General features: G+C 55.1%; 4 protein-coding genes across 6 annotated transcripts; all 4 read right to left on the reverse strand.

Moving 5' to 3' along the window:
- Positions 1-69: 69 nt before the first annotated feature.
- Positions 70-1425, reverse strand: LOC135413634 (neurophysin 1-like). Its single transcript, XM_064653573.1, has 3 exons — positions 1271-1425; positions 984-1185; positions 70-262 (listed from the first exon to the last, which is right to left on the reverse strand). The coding sequence occupies exons 1-3, from the start codon at positions 1388-1390 to the stop codon at positions 213-215; spliced, it is 372 nt and encodes a 123-aa protein (XP_064509643.1). The 5' UTR covers positions 1391-1425; the 3' UTR covers positions 70-212.
- Positions 1426-3779: 2354 nt separating this feature from the next.
- Positions 3780-5626, reverse strand: LOC135413632 (vasotocin-neurophysin VT). The gene is made up of 3 exons (XM_064653563.1): positions 5467-5626; positions 4732-4933; positions 3780-4038 (listed from the first exon to the last, which is right to left on the reverse strand). Exons 1-3 carry the CDS (start codon positions 5584-5586, stop codon positions 3872-3874), a joined length of 489 nt encoding a protein of 162 aa, XP_064509633.1. The 5' UTR covers positions 5587-5626; the 3' UTR covers positions 3780-3871.
- Positions 5627-11760: 6134 nt separating this feature from the next.
- UBOX5 (U-box domain containing 5) lies at positions 11761-27577 on the reverse strand. 2 transcript variants are annotated; one of them, XM_064653582.1, is made up of 5 exons: positions 27503-27577; positions 19389-19485; positions 16978-18160; positions 14020-14178; positions 11761-12104 (listed from the first exon to the last, which is right to left on the reverse strand). In XM_064653582.1, exons 2-5 carry the CDS (start codon positions 19440-19442, stop codon positions 11893-11895), a joined length of 1608 nt encoding a protein of 535 aa, XP_064509652.1. In that variant the 5' UTR covers positions 19443-19485; positions 27503-27577; the 3' UTR covers positions 11761-11892. The 2 variants fall into 2 exon arrangements, with proteins under 2 accessions (XP_064509652.1, XP_064509653.1); XM_064653583.1 differs by having other exon boundaries at positions 27470-27558.
- On the reverse strand, positions 21595-27582 carry FASTKD5 (FAST kinase domains 5). 2 transcript variants are annotated; one of them, XM_064653577.1, is made up of 2 exons: positions 27503-27582; positions 21595-24272 (listed from the first exon to the last, which is right to left on the reverse strand). In XM_064653577.1, exon 2 carries the CDS (start codon positions 24231-24233, stop codon positions 21807-21809), a length of 2427 nt encoding a protein of 808 aa, XP_064509647.1. In that variant the 5' UTR covers positions 24234-24272; positions 27503-27582; the 3' UTR covers positions 21595-21806. The 2 variants fall into 2 exon arrangements, with proteins under 2 accessions (XP_064509647.1, XP_064509646.1); XM_064653576.1 differs by having other exon boundaries at positions 27470-27556.
- Between the last annotated feature and the right edge of the window lie 359 nt (positions 27583-27941).

Genomic DNA, 27941 nt, shown 5'->3' on the forward strand with positions numbered 1-27941 from the left:
CTTTTTCTCTCCTCACGAACCCGCACCTAAACCAGGCAAGAACACAAAAGCCACAGACTTCTTTTAGGGTTGTTTTTCTGTACAAGTTTTATTTCTAGTTAAGCTCATCACTCCAGGCTGAGTCACAGCTCTCAGCTCATCTGTTCCCAGCCCGAGGCCAGGCTGGGACAGCGGGATGGATACAGGATCCTGCAGGTTCTGTCCTGGATGGGCTACACAAACAGCATCTCCTGGTCGCAGGATGAGTCAGTCCCACAGCCCTCTGTGAGGGGAGAGAGGGGGGAGTGTGGTGGGAAACCAGACCCCCCAAAACAGTCCTCACAGATCTGTGAAGTGGCCCCCAGAAACCCCCCAAAACAGTCCCCAGAGACACCCCAAACCCTCCCCCATGAAACAGCCCCCAGGGACCCCCCAAACCAGCACTCAGAGATCCTTGAAACAGCCCTTAGGGACCCCCCAGACCAGTGCCCAGAATTCCCTGAAACAGCCCTTGGAGACCCCCCAAACCAGTGCCCAGGGACCCCGTGGTTCTGGGCTTTAATGATCTCATGTTCCCACCATGTGCCCTGGCGTTTCCTGGGATTGGTAGTGGGATCTCTGGTAGTTTAATTTAGGGAGGAGGTTGGGATTTTTGGAAAACTCATGAAAGCAAGAAGGGCCATGGGTTGCTGTACCCCGCAGGAGTGCTGCCATGCCCCACGGGAATCCTGCACTTGCTCAGCCCCCAAAATTAGGTTGCTGTCTGCTTCCCTCCTGCCCCAAAACCTCCCTGAAGGGTCTCATGTCTCTTCCCTGGGATCAGGATAAAATCTGCCCAGAGCAGGGTGGCCCTGGCTTTTAGGGGCGATGAACTGACACATAGATGGGACCAAGACAATCCCCTTGGGCATCATCCCCTCTCCCACTGTCCTAAATAACCCTGAATTCCCTCTCAGGTGTGCGAGGACCCCGTGACAGGAATCCCGGGAGTTCCCAGGACTCACCGGTGCTGCAGCAGATGCCGGGGGCGGCGCAGCTCCCGCCGCTGCCGCAGGGTTTGTGTCCCGACTCGCAGGGGGTGGGCAGGAAGTTTTCCTCCTGGCAGCGCAGGGTCTCGGAGGTGCCGAGGTAACAGCCCAGCTCCTCCCCGCAGCAGATGTTGGGCCCGAAGCAGTGGCCCTTGTTCCGGGGGCCGCAGGGCAGGCACTGCTCGGGGGAGAGGGGAGGGGGAAGAAGGTTGGGAAGAAGGGAAGGATGGGGTTAAGGATGCTCCAAACCCGCCAGGACCTACCTTCCTGATTTCCATGTCCATGACGGCGCGTTTGCCCCCGATGGGGCAGTTCTGGATGTAGCAAGCAGAGGAGAGAGCCAGGAGCCCCAGGAGGCAGAGGGCCAGAGCCTTGCAGGACATGATGGCGGCGGGACGGGGAGAGTTTTTTGGATGCTCATCCCAACCACTGCCTGTGTATTTATAGTCCCCGCTCCTACTTAGGGATTCTGGGCACCAGCGTCACCCGTGCTCCTTAAAAACCACAAGGCATTGCTTCCCACACCGGAGGGCTTGGTTAATAGCCAGAGGTCAAGGACGTGAGGGCAAGGCCAAGGTGTTGGTTTGCTCCTCGGTGACGGCTCCGACGGCTGCAGGGGGAACGTGCGGAGGCTGCCGATGGAGTTTGGGGCTCAGGGCCCTTGGGGCTCAGCCCTGCTGAGCTGTGGCATGTCCCTCCATGTCCTATTGGGAGCCCCTCTGGCATGGGGAGGGTAGGGATGAAGGAAGGCAGCTGCAGGTGGGATGTGTCCACTCAGGAGTAGGGTGAGAGGGGCATGTGCTTCCCTTGGCTTCAAATCCCTTCAGGTGGGTAAAAAGCGAACCCATATCCTCCTCTGGGATCATCCACAAGATGTGGGGTGGGAAATGCCCTTGTTGGTCCTGTCCACCCACCCCTGCCTGGCCTTTGGGGGATGCTCAGCACTGGGCTCGTCCCGCTCTGGGACGATGGTGACACCCAGCCCATCCTCACCCACCCAGCAGCACCACAGCCACTTGAAAACACCAGACCTCCTGGGCAAAGACCTGAAATCCCAAACTTCCCCATTGTTTCTCCTTGGAGCTGCACATGGGGATGGGATGTGTTGCCCTGAACCACACCATCAGCACACAAAGGCTTCCCGAGGATGAGACTGAGGACTGACGCAACCGCCCAGGGTCCTGCTCGCCCCAGCCCCTCACCTTTGTTATCCCAATTAGGAGCTTTCCCAGCTTGAATAAATTTCCCTGCTGTGGACAACACTTTCTGTCCATCAAGATCATTACCCTGCACTGGCTTAATTTGGAATTAGGCAGCCCAGAGCCCGACAGCCGTGACCTTTTCCCATCCCTCTGGCTTTGCTTCCAAATCTGCCACTTAGCGCGTCCAGCACAAGGGCGGCCAGGTCCCCATCACCCACCCGGGGTCAGTCCTGCTCCCTGGGGACAAGCCAGGCACTGGGATCCTTGTTAATGAGTTGGAAATTGGGCTCAGCACCTGCCGTGTGCTGTCCCAGCAGCTCAGCTCCAGCTGCGGCACAAGGTGGAGGGGGGGAATTGCCATCCTGGAGCTCCTACGGCTGCTCGGGGGGTTCCCAGACCCCCACAAGATGTGTACTGGGAAGACAAGTGGGAGAAAAACCCACCAATTATCAGCCCTTGGTGCTTTCGGGGACTCAACACCCTGATTTTGAGGCTTCCATCAGCTGGAGCATCATCCTGGCTCAGCCACATGTCCCCGGTGCTTCGGGAATGTTGGGGTTCACATCCCGCATCTGGGAACAGTCTGAGTGCCAGGGCAGGGCTGAACAGCCCAATTCCTTCATCTCAGCATGGAGCCCCCTGTCCATGCTGGTGTGGCCCCTTTTCCAATGATTTTGGGGTGATTTGGGTTTGCCCACATCCCCAGGACTGGGATGAGGTGCTGGCTGCAGGGAGCAGGGGCTGGATCAATCCTGCATCCCCTGCAAGGTGCTGGGAACTGGCAGGATGGATCCCACTGGTGTCAGGGAGCTCCACCTCCTCGGAGGTGCCACCTCCCTCGGGGACGCTATAAAGGACCAGCTGTCCCCTGTGCTCTGGCCAGTCCCAGCCAGGAGAGAGCTCGGAGCAGGGACCCCACTGGGTAAGAGACCTGGGAGAGGGTGGGGAGGGGGTTGGGATAACAGTACCCCAAATCTGAGGGGGTGACAGTGGGATAACGGGGAGACTGATCCTGCCTGTCGGTGTCCAGAGGGGACCAGTTTGGTGAGCGATGGTGGGGAAAGATGTCACCAGCCCAAGGGGGTATTTGGAGCTGGGAGCCCAAACCTTTCTGCTCTGGGGGGGGAGGGGGTTGGGTGCTTTTCCTTGCTTTTTATCATTTTCTAGTAGATGATGTGCTGGTTCCTGAAGGCAACAAGCCCCCGACTCTGCCCCAAAGAGGGACTTGGCCAAGAGGTAATGTGATGGTGGCACATCCCAGACATCCCCAGTCTCCCGGGGCTGGGGGTGCTGGGAGGCTGAGCACCCTTGGGTGCTGCTGGGGGTCCTGGGAGGGACTTGACGGCCAGATCCCAAAGTCCAGCTCTGCCTGAGCGCTTCTGCTGCAAAAACGAGGCCAAATCCTGCACCCAGCTCAGCCAAACCACTGCAGACGGGAGCCAAACTACCCGTTCTCCTCGGGGATTTGGGGAAGGGGGATGAAACCCCTCCACAACACCCCCATCCTTGATCCCCAGACAGGTCCCCTGGAGCCCCCGTGACCCATCCCCAGCGCCCAGGACGAAGCCACCACAGTGCACGAGGACTTTTATTGGGTCTTGTATGTACAGTGCCGGAATGGGGGGGTTGGTGAGGGTAGGGGGGGTCGCCCCATGCCCTGGCTCAGAGGACGGGGTGCTTGCCCTGCTGCTGCTGCCGGTTCGCCAAGTGCATGAGCTTGAGGAGCAGATCTCCAGCCGAGCCGTCCAGCACCGTCAGGTTCTTCTCCGCCTCCTCCTGAGCCCCGTCCCCGCCCTCGTCCGGGCAGGCGGAGTCCATCGAGCATGTGTCTTCAGCGGGAGGCAAAACGTGGGGATGGAACAGGTTATTGAGCACCCCGGGTGGTTTATTTTATGGGTGGGGAAGGGGTGGGTGGCAGCCGGGGGCCCCCGCACAGCTTGCGCTGCAGTTTTGTGCCTCCCCGTTAACCAGGAATGGGGTTGGACGAGGAGGTTTTTCCTGGTGCATTGGGGAGCCTGAATGTGCCTGACTGGGAAAAATCTTATGGTGGTGGGTCGGGAAGGAGTTCCGACCCATCCTTTAGAGACCCATCCTTTAGAATCAGGGAATGGTTTGGGTTGGCAGAGACCTCAAAGATCATCCAGTTCCACACCTTGCCATGGGCAGGGACACCTTCCACTAGCCCAGGTTGCTCCAAGCCCCGTCCAACCTGGCCTTGGACACTTCCAGGGATCCAGGGGCAGCCACAGCTTCTCTGCCCAACCTGGGACAGGGCCTCCCCACCCTCACAGCCAAGAATTCCTTCCTTATATCTTCCCTGAATCCAACTATCCAAAAATGCCTCCAAACGGAGCCAACACCGCACCCACTCCCCGCCTCAGTTTCCCCTTTGGAAGGGAAAACCCCGACAGCAGACGAGGCTTAACTTGAGTTCTGCCCCACGCCCCTGTGACCCCCTCGTGGTCCCCAGACACCCCAAACCCTGCATCCCACCACCCCAGCGGTCCCAGCAGCCCCGTTACCGGCGGTGCAGCAGATCCCGGGCGCGGCGCAGCGGCCCCCGGAGCCGCAGGGCTGCCCCCCGGCCTGGCAGGGGGAAGGCAGATAGTCTTCCTCGGCGCAGCGCCGCGTCTCCGCCGTGCCCAGGTAACAGCCCAGCTCGGCGCCGCAGCAGATCTCGGGCCCGAAGCAGTTCCCTCTGTTCCCGGGGCCGCAGGGCATGCACTGCGGGAGGGAGCTGCCTGAATCCCCCGTGTCCCCCCCCCCAAAAAAAAGGGGCGGACCATCTGCAGGGTGGACCCTACACTCTCTTGTGTTAGAAAGCAGCTCCCCACCATCCCCCTTTCCAGCCCTTGGAGGTGCCACGCTGGCGCAGGGTGAACCGTCTTGTCCCTGCCACCTCGTGCTGCGGCGCTGGCCCGACTTTGGGGGGTCCCCACTGCCCTTCATGTCCTCCCTGTCCCCTCTCCACGCGCTGTCCTGTCCTCCTGTCCCCCTGCTCCCCTCATCCAGCGGGATGCTTTGCTGCGGCCGAGTTTGAGCTTCTCCTCGAGGTGCCGACAGCATTTCGGGTGCTCGTTCCTCCGCCACTCACCCTTGGGCACGTCCCCCAGCCATCCCAAAAAACCCTCGCTGCTCCGGGGAGTGTGGCACGGCCAGTGGTGCCAACAGGTGCCGAGGAGCCTCCGCACCCCGCAGGGCCGCTCTGCCCCCTCCAGAGCCCCATCCCGCACCCCAGGCTCCCATCCATCCCCTACCTGTCGGAGGGCTGTGTCGGCCAGCGCCCGCTTCCCGCCCCGGGGGCAGTTCTGGATGTAGCAGGCGGAGGACAAGGCGAGGAGGCAGAGGAAGGAGAGGGGCAGCGAAGGCTCTGCCATGGTGGAGGGTGCCCGGGGCTGTGCCACTCGCGCTGTGTCTGGCCCCGTGCTGGGAGAGCTCCTTTTATGCTGCCATCGCTCCTTCCCAGGGGAGGAGGAGGAGGAAGAAGAGGGATGGGTTGTTGTTTTTTTTTTTTTTTGTTGTGTTTTTCTCTCTTTTTTTTTTCCTTTCACCAAATCGCATCCAAGAGAATCTGTAATTGAGATGATTCAGTGCAGCAGCTCTCGGGGCTGGTGAATTCCACCCGTTGTTGCTCCGAGGGGCACGTGCCAGCTCTGGGATAGCTGCTGGCCCTGGGATGGGCAGTCCTTGGGAAGGGGACCTGGATGAGGGGGTGCAGGTTTAGGGAGAGATGCTCCTTCAGAAGATGTCTGTCCGGGGAGGGATGCAAATTTAGAAGGTGCTGCCTGGGGAGGGATGTTGGTTTGGGAACAGATGTTCATTCAGGAGATGTGGGTTTGGGAAGGATGTGGATTTTAGGAGGGATGCAAGTTTGGGAGTGATGGTGGTTTGAAGGGATGCAGATTTTGGGAGGGATGGTGGTTTCAGAGGGATGCTGGCCTGGGAGTGATGCTGGTTTGGGGAGGGATGAAGGTTTGGCAGGGATAGTGGCCTGGGAGTAATGCTGGTTTGGGGAGGGATTAGAGACTGGAAGGTGCTGGTTTACAGGGAGTTGTTTGTTTTGAGGATGCTGGTCTGGAAGCAATGCTGGTTTGGAGTGATGCAGATTTTGGGAGGGGTTCTAGTCTTGGAGGGATGCTGGTCTGGGAGTGATGCTGGTTTGGGAAGGGATATTATTAAAAAAAAAGGTCTGAAGGGATGCTTGTTGGGGGAAGGTTGTTTGTTTGGAGGATGCTGGTTTGGGGAGGGATCCTGCTTTGGAGGATGCTGGTTTAGGGAGGGATGTTGATTTGAAGGATGCTGCTTTGGGAAGGATGCTGCTTTGGGAGGGATGCTGCTTTGGAAGATACTGTTTGATTGATGCTGCTCTGGGAGGGGATGCTTGAGGGAAGAGATGGTGTCCAGGCTGGGGCAGAACCCCGGAGGGCACAAATACACCCCAAAACCCAGGGGCTGGGCTGCAGCACAGGGGTGCAGGGCAGAACCCTGCCAGAGCCAAGGGACCCATCAGTGCCACCCACTGCTCACCCTCCTCTTCCACCTCTTCTCCAAGAGACAAGGCAGGGAAGCCAGGGCTGTGGGAAACATCTGTACAGGGAAAACAGCAGCAACAACCCCCCCTCCCCTCACCATCCAGCCATGAATATTCCTGCTGGTCCCAGATCCCTTTCCCAGCAACACTGAGGGCGCCGTGAAATTCAGCAACATGAATTAATATGCAGAGGGGAATTGGGCCCTATGAGCACCCACCTCCTCCTTCCCCCCCAAAAATGCTGGCTCATGATGATCAGGAGGGGCTTGTTTGGGGGTGCTGGGAGGGAGGGTGGGCAATGTGGGGGTGCTGCCAGCTGTGGCCCAGCCTCTGGGGTGGTTTTGTACCCTGAGCTCAAAGGTGGGGAACTGAGGCAGAGAACCATCAAAATCAGCCTGGATGTCACTTGGGGTGGCTGAATGTGCGTTTTTCCCCCCCTTTCATTAGTGTCCCTCATTTTCTTCCCCTTGTTAACATTCCTCTTCTGCTGGATCAACACCCTGGAGCAGCTCAGCCCTGATTGGAGCAAGGAGGACCGGTGTACCCTGGGTGGGGAGAGGGCTGCTCTGCTCCAGCATCCCAAAGGAAACTGTGACCCTGCTGTCACCTGGAAAACCAGAACACTTTAAAAAGCTCCATAGGAACCAGGGAGGGGTCCTGGAGGGGACTGGAGCCCAGAGCATCTCTTTGCCCCCCAAGGGAAACTGAGGCACAGAGGGGGAAGCCTTTTATTTGGCAGTTCTGGGGGGCCCAGCCTGCTCCCGGCTCCTGTGATTTTGGAGCATGGATCAACCCCGGGTGCTGGCAGTCCTGGTTTTTGGGGCTTTTTGCTGGGTAACATGAGGGTGATCTCCCCCCTCAAGGGCCATGAAGGCAATGCAGCCCCTGACTCAGTTCTCCCCGGGACCAAGGGAGCGGCGAGTTCCCAAATTTGCCCCGTGACGCCGAACCACCCACGTGGCGCGGCCGTGGGGGATTTAATGACCCGTGTTATTATAACACCAGCCATGCTTCCCCATCCAAATCCATCCCTTCACAGCGGGAGCCCAAACCCACGTACGTTGCAGGGCCGAGGAGGACGCAAAAGCCCTCGGCTGGGAAAACTTTTCTTTAAAAGAACCCCAAATGTCAGCTCTAAATTGGGTGTTCCGCGCTCCTGCTCCGTCTCTTCATTACTGTATCGTAAAATTACATTAAGCCGGGAATGATCTGCATCCAAATGACTCTGTGTCTGGAATGATAACGCAGGAATATGAGATTAAAATGTAATTATGCTCTTTAAAGTCAAGGAAGGTTAATAAAATGTTTTTCCAAGTTGCAGAGGCTCCGCAGCCGCCACACGGAATCACTTACGGGAATCAAGGGGAGGGCGAGGAGGGAACGGGGAGGAAAAAATGGGTGGAAAACATGAAAATGGGGGTTTGGGGGAGGAAAGATTGGGGTCACATGAGGTGAGTCATGGGATAAGTGATCTCAGGGTCATGGGTTTCACAGGGCTGGGCAGAGCCAGCTGGGAATATCCTTGCTGGGCTCTGATGTTCCCTGGTACCTGGGATGATGCTGGACCCCCATCCCACATCCTGCTCCCAGTCAACACTTTGGGGCTACTCAAAGTCGTGCCCCAAATCCCCTAGGCCCCAAAGCAGCCCCAGGGTCCCTTCTCTGTGTCTCCAGCACTGGATTTGCTCTGCCACATCCCTGCTCTTCCCCAGGCTCTTCCCAGGGCCCCAGAGGATCCCCCTTTGTTAGCGCTGATCTCCTAACGACGTGTGCCGTGGCATTCGTTGGAACAGTTAGTGGCTGCCATCCTTTTCCCAGATCCCCTTGGGAGTAAGGGAAGCCCCAAAGGCCTGACACGGGATGGAGAGGGAGCAGCACCCTCAAATCCACTCCCCTGCTCAGCCAAAACACGGCCCCAGCTCTTGTAGAGACCAGCAGAGGGGCTGGGGTTGCCGGAGGGGCTCAGCCACGGAGCTTATGGAATTGGTAAGGTTGGAAAAGCTCTCCAAGATCATCGAATCCAACCATTCCCCAGCACTGCCAAGGCCACCACTAACCCCTGCCCCCCAAGTGCCACATCCACACAGCTTTTAAATCCCTCCAGGGATGGGGACTCCAATACTGCCCTGGGCAGCTGTGCCAGGGCTGGACAACCCTTTCCATGAAGAAATTTTCCCTCATATCCAACCTAAACCTCCCCTGGCACAACTTGAGGCAATTTCCTCTTTTCCTCAAAATATAAAAAAAATAGCAACAACACTGGGCATCCTGTTCTAATACCTGACCACCCTTTCCATGAAGAAATTTTCCTGAATATCCAGTCTAAATCTCCCCCATCTACCATTAACAGTGAGAGGTTCGTTAGCTCTGATGACTCCAACAAAGTTTGTGTGAGCCCCTCCAGAGGCTGGAGAAGGGATGGAGGTCACAGTGCTTGGCTGCAGCACGTGGAGCTCCAAGTGCCAAAGTTTAACCAGGATAAATTAGAGTGACAACATTTAATCAGGATAAATTAGAGAGTGTTGGGAAAAGGGATGAATTTCGCCGGTTTGTGCATTCTCCTGCCTTTGCCATGGATGCAGCAGGGAAGGAGAAACTTCCTGAACACATCACTGATGCACTGGGAATATGGAGCAGGTGAGGCTGGCAAGGGAGAGCTCCCTTCTCCTGCCTGGGAGGACTAATGATCCTGAAATGGATCTGTCACGAACGTGTCACTGTCACCCCATGGCTCAGGGGGGTTTGGCTGGGGACTGGTGGAGAGGGGGGTCCTGCACCTCCTGCCTTTTTCATGTTCAAGGATAAAGATGCTCCTTTGCTCCCAGGACAGCGGGAAAACAGCTTTGATGCTCCTTTAAAGGAAGTCAAGCTTGGATGGGGCGCTGCCTTGCTGCCCTTTCCCTCCAAATCCATCCCACTGGGATATGGATGTCACATGAGAAGGTCACATGAGACCAACAAGGGATGGATTTATCTGAAAAATGCTCAGAGAGCATTAGAGGAAATGGCTCAAGCCTCAATCCAAGGCCATTCCCCTCCTCCTGGGGAGAAGACAGGCTTGGTGCCGGGAATAAATTTGCTGGTGGTGTCTGTGTGGGAGCTGAAGAGGGATTGCTGTGGGTCCTGGGAGAGGAACCCATGGGAATTCCTGGCTCTGTGTCACCCACCACCCAGCCCATCGCCTCGGGGTGCAGAAGGTCCCTGCTGCCCACAGGGGTTTCAGTGCCCCGGGTCAGGGGGCCTCACACCCAGCTGGGACACCAGGTCCTTCAGCGAGCTCCAAGATGTGGGCACAGAGGGAAACTCACCCCTGTATCCTCAGCAAGAAAGGACACAGCAGGTTAAACGTGCTGCAAAGGGTCCTATAGGGTTAAGAGGAGGAGAAATTGGGGGATGAAGGCTCTGAGAAACCTGATATGGGGTGGAAATGATCCCTTCTCTGAGCAGAGGAGGGACCTGATGTCCCAACACCACTGTCCCTTCCAACCTCTGCTCCTTGCTCGCTCCCTGTCCCTCCCTCCCTCTCCTCCAGAACTAAGGGAACCTGGAGATAACTCAGGAGATGGCTCCTGCACGGATCACTGCCCAGCAGGATATCACAAGGAACTTCTGGGCAGTGGAGATACTTGTCTGAGCCAGTGGCTTTGGGTTTTGTTGGAAGCATCCAGAGGCTTTGTTAGCGCTGGAGAAGGTGACAGCTGTGTGGATTGTGAGCTCCTGCAGCAGCCACCCTCCTCCCTTCCCTGGAGATCCATGTGGAGGGGGAGGTGTGAGAGCTGAATCACCCCTGAATGGCTCACTGCAAACACGACAACACCACTGCATCAAGTCGATTTTGTTGCCTCTGAATTGTGGGATTTTTTGGAAGTTTTTGCCTGTTCTCTAAGAGTTTCTTATTTAAAGATGTGGGATTTTCTATTTTTGCTCCTAGTGGAGACAGGCCATAAACTCCAGCTGACGCAGACAGGGAGCAGGATCCGTGTGGTGCCAGGACAACGCCGTGTTCCAGTGGAAGAGCAGCTCCTTCCTGTGTCAGGAACACCACAAGTTGTTGAGGTGCTTTTTGAGAACAACTAAAGGTGTGACAAAGGTGAGTTGAGTCAGCTGGAGGCTCTTTATGGCCCAGAACATCAGCCAGGATATAGGAATTACCAATTAAGTGCCAACAGCAGAGGGTTATGAAGGTGACAAACCCCCTGCTGTCACCAGACCCCCCCGGCACATCCAGGATGGAACATATCCCAGCCATTTTCCTTCTGCCTTTTCTCTGAGCAGCTCTTTGAAGCCCAGACCCCCAGGGGTGCAGGTGTCTGAGTCTCAACCCTGTGATCCATGAGGCTGCTGCCACAACCTCTCTCAACCCCCCAGGTCTGTGTGTTGATTGAGCTTTTTCCAGCCCATTTGTTCCTGCTCTGCACAGAGATTTCACTGCACAGAGATTCACTCCACGACATCATTAAGCCTCACAATGAGACCAATTAGGAGCCAGAAAGAGAAACCTGACTTTAAACATTTTATTAAGGCTTAAATGTCTATCAGCCAGCCTGGAGCTGGTCTGGTCACACGACATAAACCGAGAGGGACGTCGGGTGGGATGGGATGGCTTTTCTACAAGAGTTGGTGTGAGCAGGGGTGAGATCACTGCCAGCTCCTCATACCTTAACCACGGCCTCTTACCGCTGGATTCCGGGATGGAGGAGGATTCCAGGATGAAGGATGTGCTCTGGGAGGAGAAGGTGAGGTGGGGAGGAGGGGGGGAAGTCAAGGAGCTTCTGTGTGTTGTCACTCACAAGGACTTTTCCTGCTCCACAACCGAAGGGGGCTGCTCGTCAGAGGTGTGGTCTGAGCTCCCAGGGAAGCTGCACTCACGGTCCGAAAGGCACCTAAAGCTAAACCACTGAGCCACGGGGAGGTGGTGGGAGGGCGGGTGGAGATCAGTCCTGTATAAATACACGTTCCTCGATAAAGAAGCTATGGCTTTTGTTATCCTCCGGCGCGGTGCCCTAACCCCCCACCCCCCTCCCCGCTACTCCGCAAGCACAACACCGAGTCCTCTCCGCTCTCCGGCTCCTCCTGCGGGCCGCTGATGCTCCGGCGGATCCACGGGGAACGGCACCAGCTCCTCGTCCTCGTCCTCCCGGCAGCCCGGGGGTCAGAAGTGAACCCTCCTGACGTCCTGGGTGGCTGCCGACCTCTTGCAGCTCCCGCACTGGATGGGGGACGGCGCCTTCTGCCGCTCGGCCAGGCAGGGCCGGCACACGAGGTGCCCGCAGGGCAGCTGGTAAATGGGCTCCGGTTTGAAGTAGGAGGAGAAGGTTTTGCCGCAGGAAGAGCATCCCTGGGTCTGGCTGCTCCTGCCGTGCTCTGCAAATCACAGGATCACAGGTTTGTGATTCGGGTTGGAAGAGACCTCTGGGATCATCGAGTCCAGCCTGTGACCGATCCTCGCCTCGCCACCCAGCCCAGAGCACTGGAGCACTGAGTGCCACCTCCAGGCTTCCCTGAAACACCTCCAGGGATGGGGACTCCACTACCTCTCCAGGCAGCGTGTTCCAACATCTAATCACCCTTCCTAATGTCCAACTTAAACCTCCCCTGGTGCAGCTTAAGTCTATAAAGAAAAGGGGGCAGGAGCAGTGGATCTGTTGGGGAGTGATAAGTCCAGGCTGGGCCACTCCTCTCTACCCAATCCTGCCCAAGAGCCAAGGGCCCCAATTCCTGCAGACACGGGGCACTCATGGCTCAGGACTGTGCCTCTTTTCTCTGTCACTGCCCTAAGGAAAGGGAATGGTCCAGCTTCCAGGGCAAGCTGTGCTCAGAGAAGGCTGGATCACGTCAGCACTTGCACCGTCAGGCTTTTAATTGAGGACAGATGACTGTAAGAAAGGGCTTTTCACTTTTACTGAGATTTAACTCATCCTCCCTCCTGCTTTTCCGACGTGGATTAAAAGCAGCGATTCCCAGTTGGAATGCTTTAGGTATCACTTTGCATTCCTGTCACACACGACCCATCGAGGTCTACTCAGTCAGCTCTTAAACAGCAGCGATCTTAGAGGGGACACGAAAATGCTTAATGACTGAATGTCACTGTGGAACAGCAAAACCTGTTGGGGGAGGGAGGGGGAGAGGGAGAGAGACAGACAGACAGCCCTGGTCCTTCCATGGGGTCAGCTGGTCCTTCTGAACCTCCTTCTTGGCAGAGCCTCACACAGGGGAAGGGAAACCAGTACTGGACGTAAGCCTGGGGAGGGACATCTGAAAGTTCGGTGTTTCCCTGAGTCCCAAAGAGGTAATTTGGGGAATGCACACACAGCTGGATGAGCGTGTCCAGGCAGCAAGTGGGAAGAAGACAGCGAGGACTGGGCAGCCTGGCTTTCATATACTCAATCCTGATGGGATTCTGGGCACACACGTGGCTGGTTGGCCTGTGACGTTGCTGCTGGGACCTGGTCCTGTTAAGGGTCAGGGATTTTGAAGAATCATGGAATGGTTTGGGTTGGAAGGGACCTCAAAGATCATCCAGTTCCACCCCCTGCCCTGGGCAGGGATGCCTTCCACTAGCTCAGGTTGTTCCAAGCCCTGTCCAACCTGGTCTTGGACAGTTCCAGGGATAGAGGGGCAGGCACAGCTTCTCTGGGCAACCTCACCACCCTCACAACCAAGAATTCCTTCCTTATATCCAATCTAAACCTACCCTTTTAGTTTAAAAACATTCCTCCTTTGTCCTATCACTATCTGCCTGTGTAAAAAGCTGCTGTTCCCCTTTTTTACAAGCCCTCTTTAAGCACTGAAAGGCCGCACTATTTGCTGGATTTACACCTCTCCAGTGGCATCTCCAACCAGACTCGTTCCCCATCCATGTGACAGCTCCCAGCTTGCTCCATGCAGCTCTCAGGCAACATTTAAGCCACTCAGCCCAAACTGCAGAGCTCTGGGAACAGCCTGTACTAACCTGGAGCAGGCTGGGCTGAGCACTGTGTCCCAGCACAACACATCCTGGATCACCCCTGGGCAGCACAGACACAGGACAGCCAAGAACACGGGAAAATCATAGGAGTCATGTCCCAGCCTGCTCTGACTCTGGGCATGGACAACAACATACACTTTCTAGGGATCAGCAAGGTGGGAGAATAAACCATTGCACTGCTGAGATATAGTTAAGGATTGTGAAGTAAAGCCTGTTGGGAGACAATGCAATATTTCTGTACTGAATAGGTAATATTTTGGGGTCTGAAGAAGCACACCGCCCAGAGGTGATCCAGAGGCACCTGCTGCTTACCAAGGACTGTGCCCACACTCCAGGAGCTGCTGCAGCCTCCCTCACTTGGCTGCTGCTGGCTCTTCATCAGCTTGGCCGTGAAAGAGGGCATGGAGCTGAGGGCCGAGGTCAGGGCAGTGTCCAAGCTCTCCGACAGCTTCTGCTCGTGGGACACCAGATCTGCAAAGAGGAGCACAAAGACCAGCTCTGCAAAGAGCAGCACAAAGACCAAAGACGTGCTCTGCAAAGAGATCAAGTAGTGGGAGTTGGGAAAAAAAAACGTGCCATGGAAATGCTGCTTTGGCTCTGAACCTTTGGGACAACACTTGGGTTTTTAGAAGCCCTGCCACTTGTTTTCTTGAGAGGTGTCTTTTTCCCACCCAGGTGCCTGGATAGGGGTGGACTGTCTCATCTCCTCTGGGTCCTAAAGGTGAAAAACCTTATGGATTACAACCAGACATTCCTGTGGTGTCCCAGTGCCAACTTATGCAGAATCAGAGAATCCTTTGGGTTGGAGAAGCCCTCCAAACCCATCATGTCTAACTGATCCTCCAGCTCTGCCAAGCCCACCACTAAACCATATTGTCAAGTGCCACATCCACATGGCTTTTAAATCCCTCCAGGCATGGGGACTCCAACACTGCCCTGGGCAGCTGTGCCAGGGCTGGACAGCCCTTTCAGTGAAGAAATTTTCCCCAATATCAAACCTAAATCTCCCCTGGCACAACTTGAGGCCGTTTCCTCTTGTCCTGTCACTTATTACCTGAGAGAAGAACCCAACCCCCACCTGGCTCCACCCTCCTGTCAGGAGTTGTAGGCATCTGCAGGTCTAAAAAAGGGCAAAACCCCAAATAACCCAGATACTTGTTTCTCCCTGAAGCCCCAGGCCCTCCCTCAGCCCTCTCCCTGAGGATCCCAGCCCAGCGCTCCCAGCCTTGCTCCATGCAGCTCACAGAGAACGTTTAAACCACTGATAAAATCTGTGGGGCTTGTTTTTTCCCCTCTGTCCCAGCTGTGATCCCAAGGCCCAGGGCTGGACCCTCCCTGCAGCGCCTCATCCTGTGCAATTCCGACAGCACAGTTAATTAAGGCTCAGCATTGGGAGAATGTTGCCTGCATCACTAATTCTGTTAAATCCATCACCTCCCAGAGGAACACCTCGGAATTAGTGCTGCACATTTGCCCCAGCAATCAAGGCTGATGACACATTGAAGCACAGCTCCCTGGGCTGTGCTTTTATTTATGTACTGTCACAGCTCCCCCAGGAGCTCCAGGACCCCCAGGGCAGGCCCTGCTCCTGTGGGGTTTGGGCACATCCCAACAGGAGCTGTTACACGCCCCTGCAACCAAAATAACTCATGATTCCTCCTAAACCAGGGAATCAGCTCCAGACTGAGGGATCAGAGCAGAAATGTGCAGTCTGACTCCTCCCTGCCCTTTCCAGGACCACCAAACAACAAGTATTTTCAACCAAGGAATTTGTTTAAAATCAAACCACTGCCTGAGCTTTTCCCTCAAAACATTTTTTTTTGGCAATTTGGGAGAAAGGTGAAGGCAGTGGCAGGTTCCAGCAGTCAGAAGCTCTGGGCCACCTTCTGAGATGTTTTAGACCACTAGGTTAGAGAATACAAGAGGACTGGACCTACCTGCCTGGAGATCACACAATGTGTGACCACAAGACACCCACATACTTGTATTTACACCTCCTGCTCAGCCCAAAGCCTCACAGGAACAGCTGCTCCCTTCAACCTCACCTAAATGTGAGCTGCTAAAGCCATCTCTTTTCCCACTTCCCAGCTTAAGTTCCTCTTCCTCCTCCAGCAGGATCATTACCCCAAGCAGGAACTCAGTTTAATGACACCAGAGAAGATTAAGCTTTGCTGTGTGCAGCAGTTAGAGCCATGTAACAGCTGCACAGCAACTCCAACACATTTCAGGAATTCCTGTGACAAGGCAAAATGGATCACAGAATCATGGAATTGCTAAGCTTGGAAAAGCCCTCTGAGATCACTGAGTCCACCCATCCCTCCAGAGCTATCAAGGCCACCGCTAATCCATGTCCCAAAGTGCCACATCCACAGGGCTTTTGAATCCCTCCAGGGATGAGGACTCCACCACTGCCCTGGGCAGCTGTGCCAGGGCTGGACAGCCTTTTCCATGAAGAAATTTTCCCCAGTATCCAACCTAAACCCCCCTGGTGCAACCTGAGGTTGTTATCTGAGAGACCAACCCCTCCCCAGGCTCCACCCTCCTGTCAGGGAGTCACTGAGAGCAACAAGGTCCCCCCTGAGCCTCCTTTTCTCCAGACTGGAGAATGTTTTGTATTCCCAGCAGTGCTGCTACCAAATCACTGAGAAAAGCATGGATAAAAGGAAACCAGTCCCCCCTTCCTTCTGCTGCAGCCACAAGTGACATCCCTTGTCTAATTTAGTCCCTGCCTGGTTTTCTGCTTTAACCACATGCAAACCCTGTGCAAGTCTCTCCCAGCCTGGGTTGTCCCTCCTCCCTGCTCTGGAGGCAGGTATGCCTGCAATTCCCTTGCTGTGGTTGGTTCCAAGTGCATCCCACTCCTGCTTTCCTCCCCAGCTCCCTCCTCAGGATAAGATCAGCACAGCCAGGACTCCCTGTGCCATCACCCACAGACACTTCTCTTCCTGTTTTTGCATGACATAATAAATCACCCTGGATAAGGAAACTTCCAACCAGCACAGTGAGGAAAATGCTGCCTCCACGTGGATGGGGAGGAGGAGAAAGGAAATCCAAACTAAAAGGAAAAGGTGGTGACCTGAGCAAACAAGGGGGCTGTGAAACAGACTGGACAGGTAACATGAGAGGTGAATGAAATGACCCATCAACAGGCTGGAAGCTTCCTAGAGGTGGGATGGGAATCCATGCTGGAGCAAATCTCCTGATTTGAAAACCCAGCCTCAGGCTGTCACAACACTGAAGAAACAGAGGTGACTGAGGGAGCCACGATACCTGTGGAACAGTCCATCTGGGTCAGGTGGGAGTCACTGTCAGTTCTCAGTTTTTTAGCACTGTTCTCTGAGGTAGAAGAGACAAGTAAGTTTGTAGCAGAAAAATAGGGCGGCTGCAGGGAGCCCTGGTCCAGGCAGTCCATCTTCCTTTTCAGAGAAGACATGGTTATGGAAGAGGGCACGAGGGTCTCCGAGGAATGAGCCCTCCCTAGCAGGTTGGTGCCAGGGATGCTGTGCTGCAGCAGGAAGTGGTCTATCCTGGCCTTGAGGGTGGGGTGAGGTAGGGGCTGCGAGTGCTGGCTGAAGGCCACCCCGGTGAAGGGGTCGCTGGGGACCCTCCCCCAGGACGCCTCGCTCCGGTTGCACTTTTCCAAGGTGGTCTGGTCGATCACCTTCCCGGAGGGCAGGAGCATGGGGAAAGTCATGATCTCCAGGGTGATGGGGTCCAGGAATTCCTCGGGGATGTCCTGGACGACGTCCACCAGCTTGCGGAGCGTGTGCTGCTCGCTGTCGCTGGCACTGAAGGGGACGCAGTCGCTCTCCATCGGCGTCCACAGCTCCGGCTTGAGGCCGCCGGCGTCCTGGGCCAGGAACTGGGAGGCCACCTGGAAGACACCCTCAATCACCTCCTGTGGGCAGGACTTGGCAGGCTGTGCCCACACCTCCAGCCTCTTGATGCTTGGCAACCCCCCCCCCGCCACGTGCGTGATGCAGATTTTCAGGTGCGACACGTTGCTGAGCGAGGCGGGGCCTTTGTTCCAGAGGTCCTGGGACACGGAGCCGGGGTAGGAGAAGACATTTTCCATCTGATGGAAGGGAGGCCTTGGCTTGAAGCCTCTGTGGCCAAAAGTCACTTTGCTTTGATTCTTTAGGACAGCTTTGCCCACCAGTGTGAAAGTGTCTTTGTCCGACACAGGCTGCCCGGCCAGACCTGAGAAGGGCCCCTCGGGGCTCTGCCAGGAGGTTTTGTGGCTTGAGGTAGAGGTGTAAACTTCGAGCCCAGAGAAGGTTTGGTACCCCCCAGAGGAGATGTCGATGTTAATCCTGCAGATCTCGATGTTGAAGGGAAAGGAGATGGTGACGTGGACTGGGGGTTTGATGAAGTACTCGCTGCGGAAACCGCGGTTCCTCCTGGCCAGGTCCTCGGAGATCAGGTTCTCCACTTCGTAGCCATCAGCAGAGATCTGTGTCCCAGGAGAAAACTGGGTTTAGTTTGGAGCAAGAAAATCAAAGGAAAACTAAATTCACAAGCACTTAGGTAGATTCTCAAGGTGATATCAAACAAAAGGCAACACCACACTGTGGTTTATGTGCAGCTGAGACAAGGCAGCAGATCCCTGCTCCCACCCACTCCCACCCTCCTCCAGCCACATGATCCCATCCTCGCTTCCTGCAGCCTCTGTCACCTGTTCAGCCATGGGCAGAGCTGATTTAACTGCTGGAAGAGTGGAAAATTAGGGATGGTTTGTGGTTTTGGCTGGGTCAGTGAAATAAAGCAAGTGGGAGATGGTGGCTGGGAGCAGAGATGTGTGTGAGGAGATGGGAATCTCCTCTTTCAGTCTCCTTTTCACATGAGAGTCTCCTCTTTTTCCTTATGCCAGCTTCTCCTGCTGTGTGGAAATGCACTTGGAATCAGCACAGGATCCCAGAGAAACCTCTGGAGGTCAGCCAGCCTCTGGGACCAACCCAAATCAGGCTGGATCTCCAGTCTCCCAGAACATCCAATCCCACCCTCTGCTTTGCTCCTGGGCAGGCTGGCTCCACCCATTCCCTTTCCTGGAAGCTCTGGGGCCTAAGAAATCTGCAGCACTTGCTAAATAAACAAATAAAAGCAAGGGATATCTATTTATTCCACCTGTTTGATAAGGGCTTGATCATGACAATGACACCAAACCTCCATGGCTTGGCTGGGTCTCTCCACACACCACCTGCAGGGATGGTCACACCTCTACTGCTGCAAAACCAGCACAGTGTTTACAAATCCAAGGCTGTCTTGGATTTCGGGGAGAGGTGCTGTGGAGACTTACAGTTAAAAAATAGCTCTGAGTTAAAACTGAGGGGTTTTTTTAAGGGATTCTGACGTGCTGAGGGAAAACAGAAGTACTTGAAAGTAACTTCAGCAAATGCTGTCAAGGGCTGTGTGTTCCACTGGACAAAGGGAAAGCTGGAATACTGCAGGGGAAAAAGGGATCTCAGGTCAAAGAACACACACCTGATAGCACATAACACCATCTGGTTATGAGATCCTGCAAAATTAGGGCTTTCCCCTCCAACAATTATTGGGTGCCACATGAGAGCAGTGATGTTAATTATCCCAGAGGAACAGTGAACCCTCCCCAGTCCCAACCAGTCACTTCCATCTAATCCCTCCATCCCTCCAGTTCCCTAAAAACCCCCACATCACTATTTTACCTTGTTGCAGTGAATTCTTGGCTTGAACTGTGGGAGACAGACGTTTATGACCATCTTGGCAGCTGGAGAGGGGTCACTTTCTGAGCATCAGATTCAGCTTGTAAAAAAAGAAAATAAATTAGAAATAAAGGCAGTGAATATCCATGAACAGTGAAACATGTTTAGGAGCCTGGATGAGCTTGGGAATTCCTAAAACTCAGTTCAGATCTGATTCCAGGAGGTTAAGCCAATATAAACCCAAAGATTGTGGTGGAGAGAGGGGATTGGAAAAAAAAAATCACATTAATATTGATTGGTGAACCCCTGGAGAAACATCAGAGAAAAAAATGGCTATTTTAAGTAAAAAATATGGACAGACCAGCAATTGGATGTGAAAATTTATCAGAGATGCAGGAGGTTTTGTAGATGCAACAAAGCACCAGCACAGCACAAGAGCCTGCCACAGGAGCTGGTGGGAGCCAAGATTAACCACAAATATTAATAACCAGTGTTAAATACCTCCAGGAGAGTAGAAGGGCATTGAATAGCTCTGAGGGAGATGTCTGGGTTCTGAACACCAGCAGCTGATTCTTCTGCCAAAGTTCATTAAAGAAACTCAAGCGAACACACCTTGTTTTCCATTGGAAAAGAAAATGTGGCTGGAATTGGCTCTATCTGATCCCTTTTAAGAATGAAATTATGTGTGAGGTAAGAGCTTTAACCTCACATTAACCCCAATTTTAACATGTCACTGCCTTGGGCAGCCCTGCAGATCAGGAACTCGCTGCCTCCTCCAGGAACAAGCATCTCTTTAATGATTTTCAGCCAAAGTTGTCAGTTCAGCCCAAATGAAATCAGCCTTCTGGGGGCACCTCGGTGCTGCCAGGGAAAGGCAGAGTTAATGAGCTGCATCTGAGAGGAGAGAGGTGGAATCCCAGGCACAAATCCCACATATAAAACCCGACACAATATGGAATCTGAGCCAGGTTACAATGCCAGTGCTTGACCAAAGCAGTGTGACCCTAACAAGAGGTGTAACAGGGCAGGTGAGCAGCCCTTCCATCCCAATATTTGGTCTGGCAGCCATCAGGAGCAATTCCTGCTCCTCACCAGGGAACACAGGACCAGGACAAGCACAAACCAACTCTCCTCCAGTACTACTTTCTGAGTCTGAGAGGCTGCCAGGGGGGAACTGGTCAAACAGGCTTTTAAACTGGTTTGACTTTTGGGCATCCACATCTTAGAGGAGAAATCTGAGGGTTTAACTACAAGTTCTGCCTCAAAACTGCCCCTTCTGGTTCATTTTGAGCCAAACTGAATTTACCAAGTGGTAAATTCACTCAGCCCTCAGCACTGGTGGTGTGAAAAATGGCAACTCAACTCTCTTTGCTCCCTTCCTCAGGAAAACTCAAGATTCTCCCTCTGTTCTCTCTCTCTCTCTCCTCACATCTCTTTCCTGGGCTGAAGACTTCTCCTGTGGCATATGGATAATTCAGGTATATTTTACAGGATTTTTTCCTACCTGTTTGTGACCCTGACAGACTTAAACAACTCTGGTTATTTTCCCAGGTTCAACACCTCGGTAAGGAAAGGGATTATTCTCCATGTCTGAGTCACTGCTCTCCCTTCTACTGAAAAGTTATGCTACAGATTTCATGGCAAAAATTGGTCACCAAGTTGCTTTCACCCATGGCTGTGTTTTTTTTCCCCTCTCTTGAGTGTGAACCTTCTCTAAGGTGAACAAAGATCCTTCACTGAAGCAGTGAAATCTAGACCTGAAGGACTGTGATTTCTACTTCTCCGTGCCAGCAAAATCCTCTGTGGTCTTGGATAAGGAATTTCAAATCAGGCTGTCTGGAGCTCATCACAATGTGCTTCCTGGTGTCCTACATACGACTATGGAGCTGCTGCCATAAGGAATGTGTGTGGTGGACACCAAACTAAAGCCCTTGGAGGATGAAATTAATGTCTCAGGGTCTGAGCACCCCAATCTTCTGAGCACTCAGCATCCACACTCTGTCCTGCTAAAGGAGAAACCCAGGCTGTGCCCTCCAGCCCGAGCTTGATGGCAATGGGAACAGTGAGGAAATGAGTGTGTTCCTGGCACCCAGTTCAGCTTCATCACTAAATATTCTCTCCCAAATATCACTGTCCCTGCTCTCACAGAGCCACCAAATCCACCCACTTTGATTCAGGGCAGAGAAAGGAGTAACCACAGAGAAAAATGAACTGTTAGCAGGTTTTATTTGTCGTGGGAGCCTTTGAGGATCTGGGTACAAAAGGAGAGCGCGGGACACACAGGTGTGAGCAGAGCAGAACTGGCCACGCAGCAAGGCCCAGAGCACCCGCCAAAGACTGACCCACCACTCAGAGACCAGTTTAACCAGTAACCAGCAGCAGGCACGCACTGGGGAGGCTCTGAGCCAGCCCCACACCCCCCTACCCAGCCCCGCTGAGCAGCGCCGGGTCGAACACTTTGTAGTGGAGGTAGCTGAGCTTCTCGGAGCGCGAGCGCCGGAGCAGAGGGAACCATTCCCAGAAGGGCAGCTCCACCACCACGTATCCCAGGTGCCGGAGCTGCCGCCGCTTCAGGCAGTGCAGCCCCAGGAGCCGCTTGGAGCTGTAGCAGTAGTGGTTCCTGTTGGACACCTGCAGAGCCAGCCTCACCTCCCGAGGCTGAGGGAGGGATGGAGGGGCTCCAGGACAGCGCCCTGGTTTAGACTCAGCTGATGATTTGGCCCCTGCAGTAAGAGCTCCATCTGAGCACAGCATTCCTGCTTCATCCCCTCTCTCCTGCCTGCGAGTCCTGCCTTCATTTTCCACTTCCACGGGAGACTGGCCATGAGCTCTCCCCTTGATAAGCTGAGCCATCAAGTCATCTGTTAGACTGACTCCGATGTCTTTGAGCTTCCTGGCTGCCGCAGGACTTTTGAAGTTGAAGGGGATGGGATGTCCATCCGTGGCCAAACGCACCTCCAGGTCGCTGGACCTCGTGTGTGGCAGGATCATGTGGTTCTTCACGTACTCGGGGCCCCCCAGCATGCTCTCCAGGAGGGACGTGGCCTCCACGATTTCGGGCCTGACGTAGATCTCCTGCTCTGCAAAGCTCAAAGCCATCTCAGCGAACTCCTGGCAAAGCTGAGGCGGGAGGCGGTTGCCTCTGTAGGTGGGGCACTCGATTTCAACGCTCTTCCCAAGGGTGAACAGGTCCTTGTTGAGCTCATATTTGCTGCCCCTTGTTTTCTGGACAAAATCCTCCCTCAAGGCATAGTCTATCAGCTCCTCTGGGAAGCGTTTGACAAAGGCCAGGCCAAGCAGAGCAGTGAGGAGATGCTCTGGAAACTTCTTAAATTCATGGAGTTTTCTATGGATCTGCTTTATGAGGCTGGAGTAGAACTCCTCCTCGTTGGGAGGTTCATAGTCCAGGCACCCAAACGACCACAGGAACTTGGCAGCGTCTTTGCTCCGGCAGTAGGACACCTTGGAAGGCAATGACGTGGCCACAGCAGTCAAAACACCCTCGTCAAAGTAGTGCAGGGATGAATAGGTAAGAGTGATGTGCATGATGCCCTGGATGTTCACTGTAGGAATCCGCTCGGGAATCACCTTCCCGAGCTCCTTCAGGAGGGACAGGTGGTCCATGCGGGTGTAGCGGAGCATCTTGAGCACGTTCACCAGGGCGTAGGTGCTCATGTCCTTCATCTGCAGGGAGACCCTGTCCGCAATCCTCCTCATGACGTGGTCAGAGATGCCACTGATGGACTTGAAGAGCCCCAGGCAGATGGTTCCCAGCTCCTCCAGGGTGAAGGAGTCCAGGTACTTCAGGATCGCGCTCTCCACCTTCTGCGCCAAGTCCGCGGGCGACCGCCGGCCCTCCCCGATGATGTAAACGAGCTGCACAAACTGGGGCAAGGTGAGGTCCTTCCAGTGCAGGTTGGCAAAGCTGAAGAGGATGCTGAGGTAGGAGGGCACGCTGCGCTCCAGGCAGCGCCAGCAATCCGCCACCAGCAGCAGCTGCTCCAGCTCCATGTCCCACGCCCGCCGGCAGAACTCGCCCTCGCACGCGTCCAGCAGAGGGTGGGCGGGTGGGACGGCCAGGAGGACACAGGACTTTAGAACATGGATGAGATCTGGGGTGCTGAAGAGCCTGATGGCTTGGACAGCACAGTGACACAGGGCATCAAACCTGGGCTCGGACGCCAGCCCCGCGCGTCGCTCCGCCGGCAAACGGCTCAGCCTCTGGAAATGATCCGTGATGGATCCCGGGCTGCCCTCACACGCAGCCACACTGTCCAAAATGGAGTCACCTTCCTCTGCAGGGAGGGGCTGTGCTGGCTCAGAGCTGTCACAGCTCAGGGACCTGTACTCAGGCCTCCCCTTCTGAAACATGCGTGGGTCCTCCTTGGAGTTGTGCACCTCCCACTTCTCCTTCTCCGCCTCCTCCTTGGACAGCGCCGCCAGGATGGTCTGCTGGAGGAGTGTGTTGGACCTGGACTTGGACGGGGCTCTCCTGATGGGTGGCAAAGTTCGGGAAGAGGCAGCAGGGAATGCCTGTGCAGCCTGTGCAGCACCAGGGCTGGTGAGCGTGTCACCGAGGGCCTGGCCACTGTCCCTATCCAGGTGCTGCCGGGAGCCAGCTCTGCCTCTGGCATAGGCAGATGGATTGTACAACACTCTGTAGTCCAGGGGGTTCAGTAGCTGGATTGTAGCTGTGGATTCACTCCCAGTGTTGGCTGTTCCTGGGTTATCCTTCTCTTCCTGCTCACATTTGCTGCTCCCATGCTCCGTCTCGCGCTTGGCTGTGGTCGAAAACGCTGCCGCCCTGCTCAGCCTTGGAATTCTTCGGCACATGAGCACTGTAGCCATGGATCACAACTTTACTGGGCTCTGAACTGCTTCCAGGTACTGAAAAAAGGGCAGACGAAGAGTGAGTGGCCTCCACCTCACAGGCAGCACCTTTTAATTTATCCTTTACGCTATAGACAGTGAGGAGACGCTGGAGTTCCCCTTGGATGGGGCAGCTGGTTCCCTATGGATCATCACCTCATGCAAAGGTACGTCAGGACAAGCACTCAGGTGACCAGAAGTTGGAGTACAAGGCACTCAGGTGTCACCTGACACTCAGCAGACACAAAACAACCTGGCACAGACTGTAAGAGTTAAGAAAAAAAATCGTTTTTTCATTTTTAAGAGACCCAAACTGCTTTGCTTTCACTCTAAACAATGAAAACGTGTTTTTGCAGTAGAGCTGCAGCTTCGAGAGGCTTTATGTGTTCAAACAGAGCATTCTGTGCTTTGGTCATCCTGGCCTGAAGCACCAACCACCACCTGAGGAGTTGTCCAAAGATCCAGGGTGCTGCGCCGCTCTTTGCCCCTGGAGACAGGACGAGGAGCAAAGTCTCTGCACAACCAGGGCACTGGGGGGAAAACTGGCCCAGAACCTGCAGATGGAGACGGGAGGAAAGAAGAAGCCCCAGAGCAAAGTGGGAGAAAAGCATGGGAGAAGTAGCATGGTGAGTTGAGAACCAGAGGGAAGGAGCTTTACACTGCAGATTTGGGATCATTTCTCAGCTTCCAAATGAGGAAAGATGTGGGATCGGTGCAGGCAAACTCAGTTTTCAGCAGCAAAATGGGAACTTTGGGGGTAGGAGAGGTGGGGGGTGAACACTGCGGGTTTGGGTGTGGGAGTGGGAGAGTCCTTCCACTAGCCCAGGTTGCTCCAACCTGGCCTTGGACACTTCCAGGGATGGGGCAGCCACGGCTCCTCTGGGCAGCCAGTGCCAGGGAAGCAGGTGAGGATGTGTCCCACCCTCTGCTCCATGGACAGGGAGCTGAAAAAAACAACTGGGGTGGAGACCAGGAGGCTCTGGAGGGCAAACAAAAATGTGGATTTGTGGAGACAACCATGCAAGGAGACAGGCCAATGTGATTTTAAGATGATCAGTAAATATTTGTGAGCTGCTCAACAGCCCCTAAATTCCTTACCTGTACCTCGAAGCAGCCCCTGGTGCAGATCAAGCTCTGCCCCACAGACCACGGGCAGCTCCGAGGCCAGGACTGTCCCCTCCCAGCAGGAGAAGCCAAATGGTGCCAGGCAGGAGAGACTCTGCCCCTTCCTGCCTTGTCTGGGGAGCAGGGAAAGGAAAAGCCTCTGCAGGGGCTGGACAGGAAAACCCAAGCCAAGGGCTGCATCTCAAAGAAATGACTGGAAATATGATCATTTCTGGCTCTCCTGGCTGCGATGTCCAGCCTGGAGTGGGAACAGGTGACGGATACTGGAGACAGAGAAAAGGAGACCCCATCGCATCCCCTCCAACCTCCTCCTCCTTCCAGCACTGAATATCCTGAGCTGTGGGACCCAGCACCTCACAGAGCACCTGGAGGACTCTTGGAGGGGCTGGATCAGGCTCCAAAAATCATCTTGGACAAGAGGACATTTCTCCAGCCAAGGCTTTCCCAGAGAATTCCTCTCCCTGCCTGACTTTGGGCATCTTTATCTGTTTTCCCACCAGAGGCAGGTTGTTTATCCACAACCACTTCCATCTGCTGTGGAAGGTGATGCTCCCGGTGAAATCCAGTGCTGCTGTTCCCAGGAACACCCCCCTCCCAGCAGCAACAGCCCCACTTCAAAGCCAGGGAATCAAAGCCCCAGAGAGGGCTCCCAAGTGCTGCCAAGAATGTCCTGCATGGATTCTGTGTGGGGCTGTAACACATTTGGGAAACGAGGCAGAAAACAGAGCATTTCCCTCCTCCTTTGCTCCAAATCCAGCAAAAAAAAGGGAAGATCCCTCACAGGGGAGCAAGGTTGGGATGGGACAAGGCAGTTCCAAGCATCTTGGAAGAACAAGGGCTGGTCCAAGTGATTATTCCATGATTTCACCCACCCCCAGCCCCAAATCCTTGTGGTATTCCCAATTTCCACACCGTTTCTCTTCCAACTCAACCCACATCTCTCCTCAGTTTGCCTCCCTTCACCCTGAGCAACCAGAGCCTTCCTTGCTCCTCCCACTCCACATCCCAGCACAGCCAAACTCCTCCCCACCTCTGGGAAAGCCTCTCCAGGATTTTCACTTCCAAAAAGCCGTGGAGTTTTGGAGCTGGGCCCTGCAGGGCTGGGAATGCACCCTGAGAACAAAAACACCTCTGTGTGAGTGTCACACTCAGAGCTGAGTGTTGCTGGACATCCGGAAAACAACATTCCTGGAGGGATCTCACCCATCCTGGGGATAGAGGAGCATCCCAAAAAGCTGCCAGGGCTTTTGGTCCCTCTGGAACACTTTTGGCAGCACTGGAAACCACCCCCCAGAACCCACCCTGGGCTTCCCCCCACAGCCAAGGGGCAGATGGAATCTCCTGGGGATGTGTGAGGGATGAGGGGGTTATGGAATGCTGGGGGTAAAACAGCTACTTCTGGGTAACACCTGAAGTGAAAACCTGTGCCTGGGATGGAGGGAGGAAGGACAGAAAAGGGATTTCCCCCCCTCCACCAGTTTATGGTGTCAGAGCACAAAACGGTCACTTTTTGGGTTGTTTGTGGTTTTTCCCTCTTTTTAAAGATCACAGAATCCCAGACTGGTTTGGGATGGAAGGGGCATCAAAGATCATCCAGTCCCACCCCCTGCCACGGGAAGGGACACCTTCCACTAGCCCAGGTTGCTCCAAGCTCCATCCAACATGGCCTTGGACACTTCCAGGGATCCAGGGGCAGCCACAGCTTCTCTAGGAAATTCATTCCAGAGCCTCACCACCCTCACAGCCAACAATTTCTCCCCAATATCCCATCTAACCCTGCCCTCTGGCACTGGGAAGCCATTCCCCCTTGGCCTGTCCCTCCATCCCTTGTCCCCAGTCCCTCTCCAGCTCTTCTGGAGCTCCTTTAGGCCCTGCAAGGGGCTCTCAGCTCTCCCTGGAGCCTTCTCTTCTCCAGGGGAACCCCCCCAGTTCTCCCAGCCTGGCTCCAGCGCAGAGGGGCTCCAGCCCTGGCAGCATCTCCATGCGATTCCCTTATCCCAAGGCTCCAGCGGGGGCAGCGCCGGCAACCGCAACCCCGCCACTTCCCCCCACGCCACCTACAGATATATACACCACAAATACACACGTACAGCGGGGGCAGGGCAGGCCCGGCCGGGACTCACCGGGGCCGCTCCGCCGCCTCCTCCTTCCCCTGCGCCTCCTCCTCCTCCCGCCGCTTCCGGTCGCGCGGCGCTGACGCCACTTCCGGCCTCTCCCCCGCACACCACGTGACACGCGGGTCACGTGTCTCCGAGGGGCGGAGAAGTCACGTGGCCGCCCCGGGAGCCACCAGGGCCGTTCCGGGGTCCGTGAGGGGGAACCGGGACCCTGAGGGACCGAGGGGAGCCACGGCACCCTCACTACCCTCGCAACTGGCTTTCCCGGAGAAGCTGTGGTTTCCCCATCCCTGAAACTGTCCAGGAAGGACGTGGAGCTGCTGACGCGAGTCCAGAGGAGGCCCCGGAGCTGCTGCCAGGGCTGGAGCCCCTCTGCTCTGGAGCCAGGCTGGGAGAGCTGGGGGGGTTCCCCTGGAGAAGAGAAGGCTCCAGGGAGAGCTGAGAG

The sequence above is a fragment of the Pseudopipra pipra genome, chromosome 4, assembly GCF_036250125.1.
Source record: "Pseudopipra pipra isolate bDixPip1 chromosome 4, bDixPip1.hap1, whole genome shotgun sequence".
Lineage (NCBI taxonomy): Eukaryota > Metazoa > Chordata > Aves > Passeriformes > Pipridae > Pseudopipra > Pseudopipra pipra.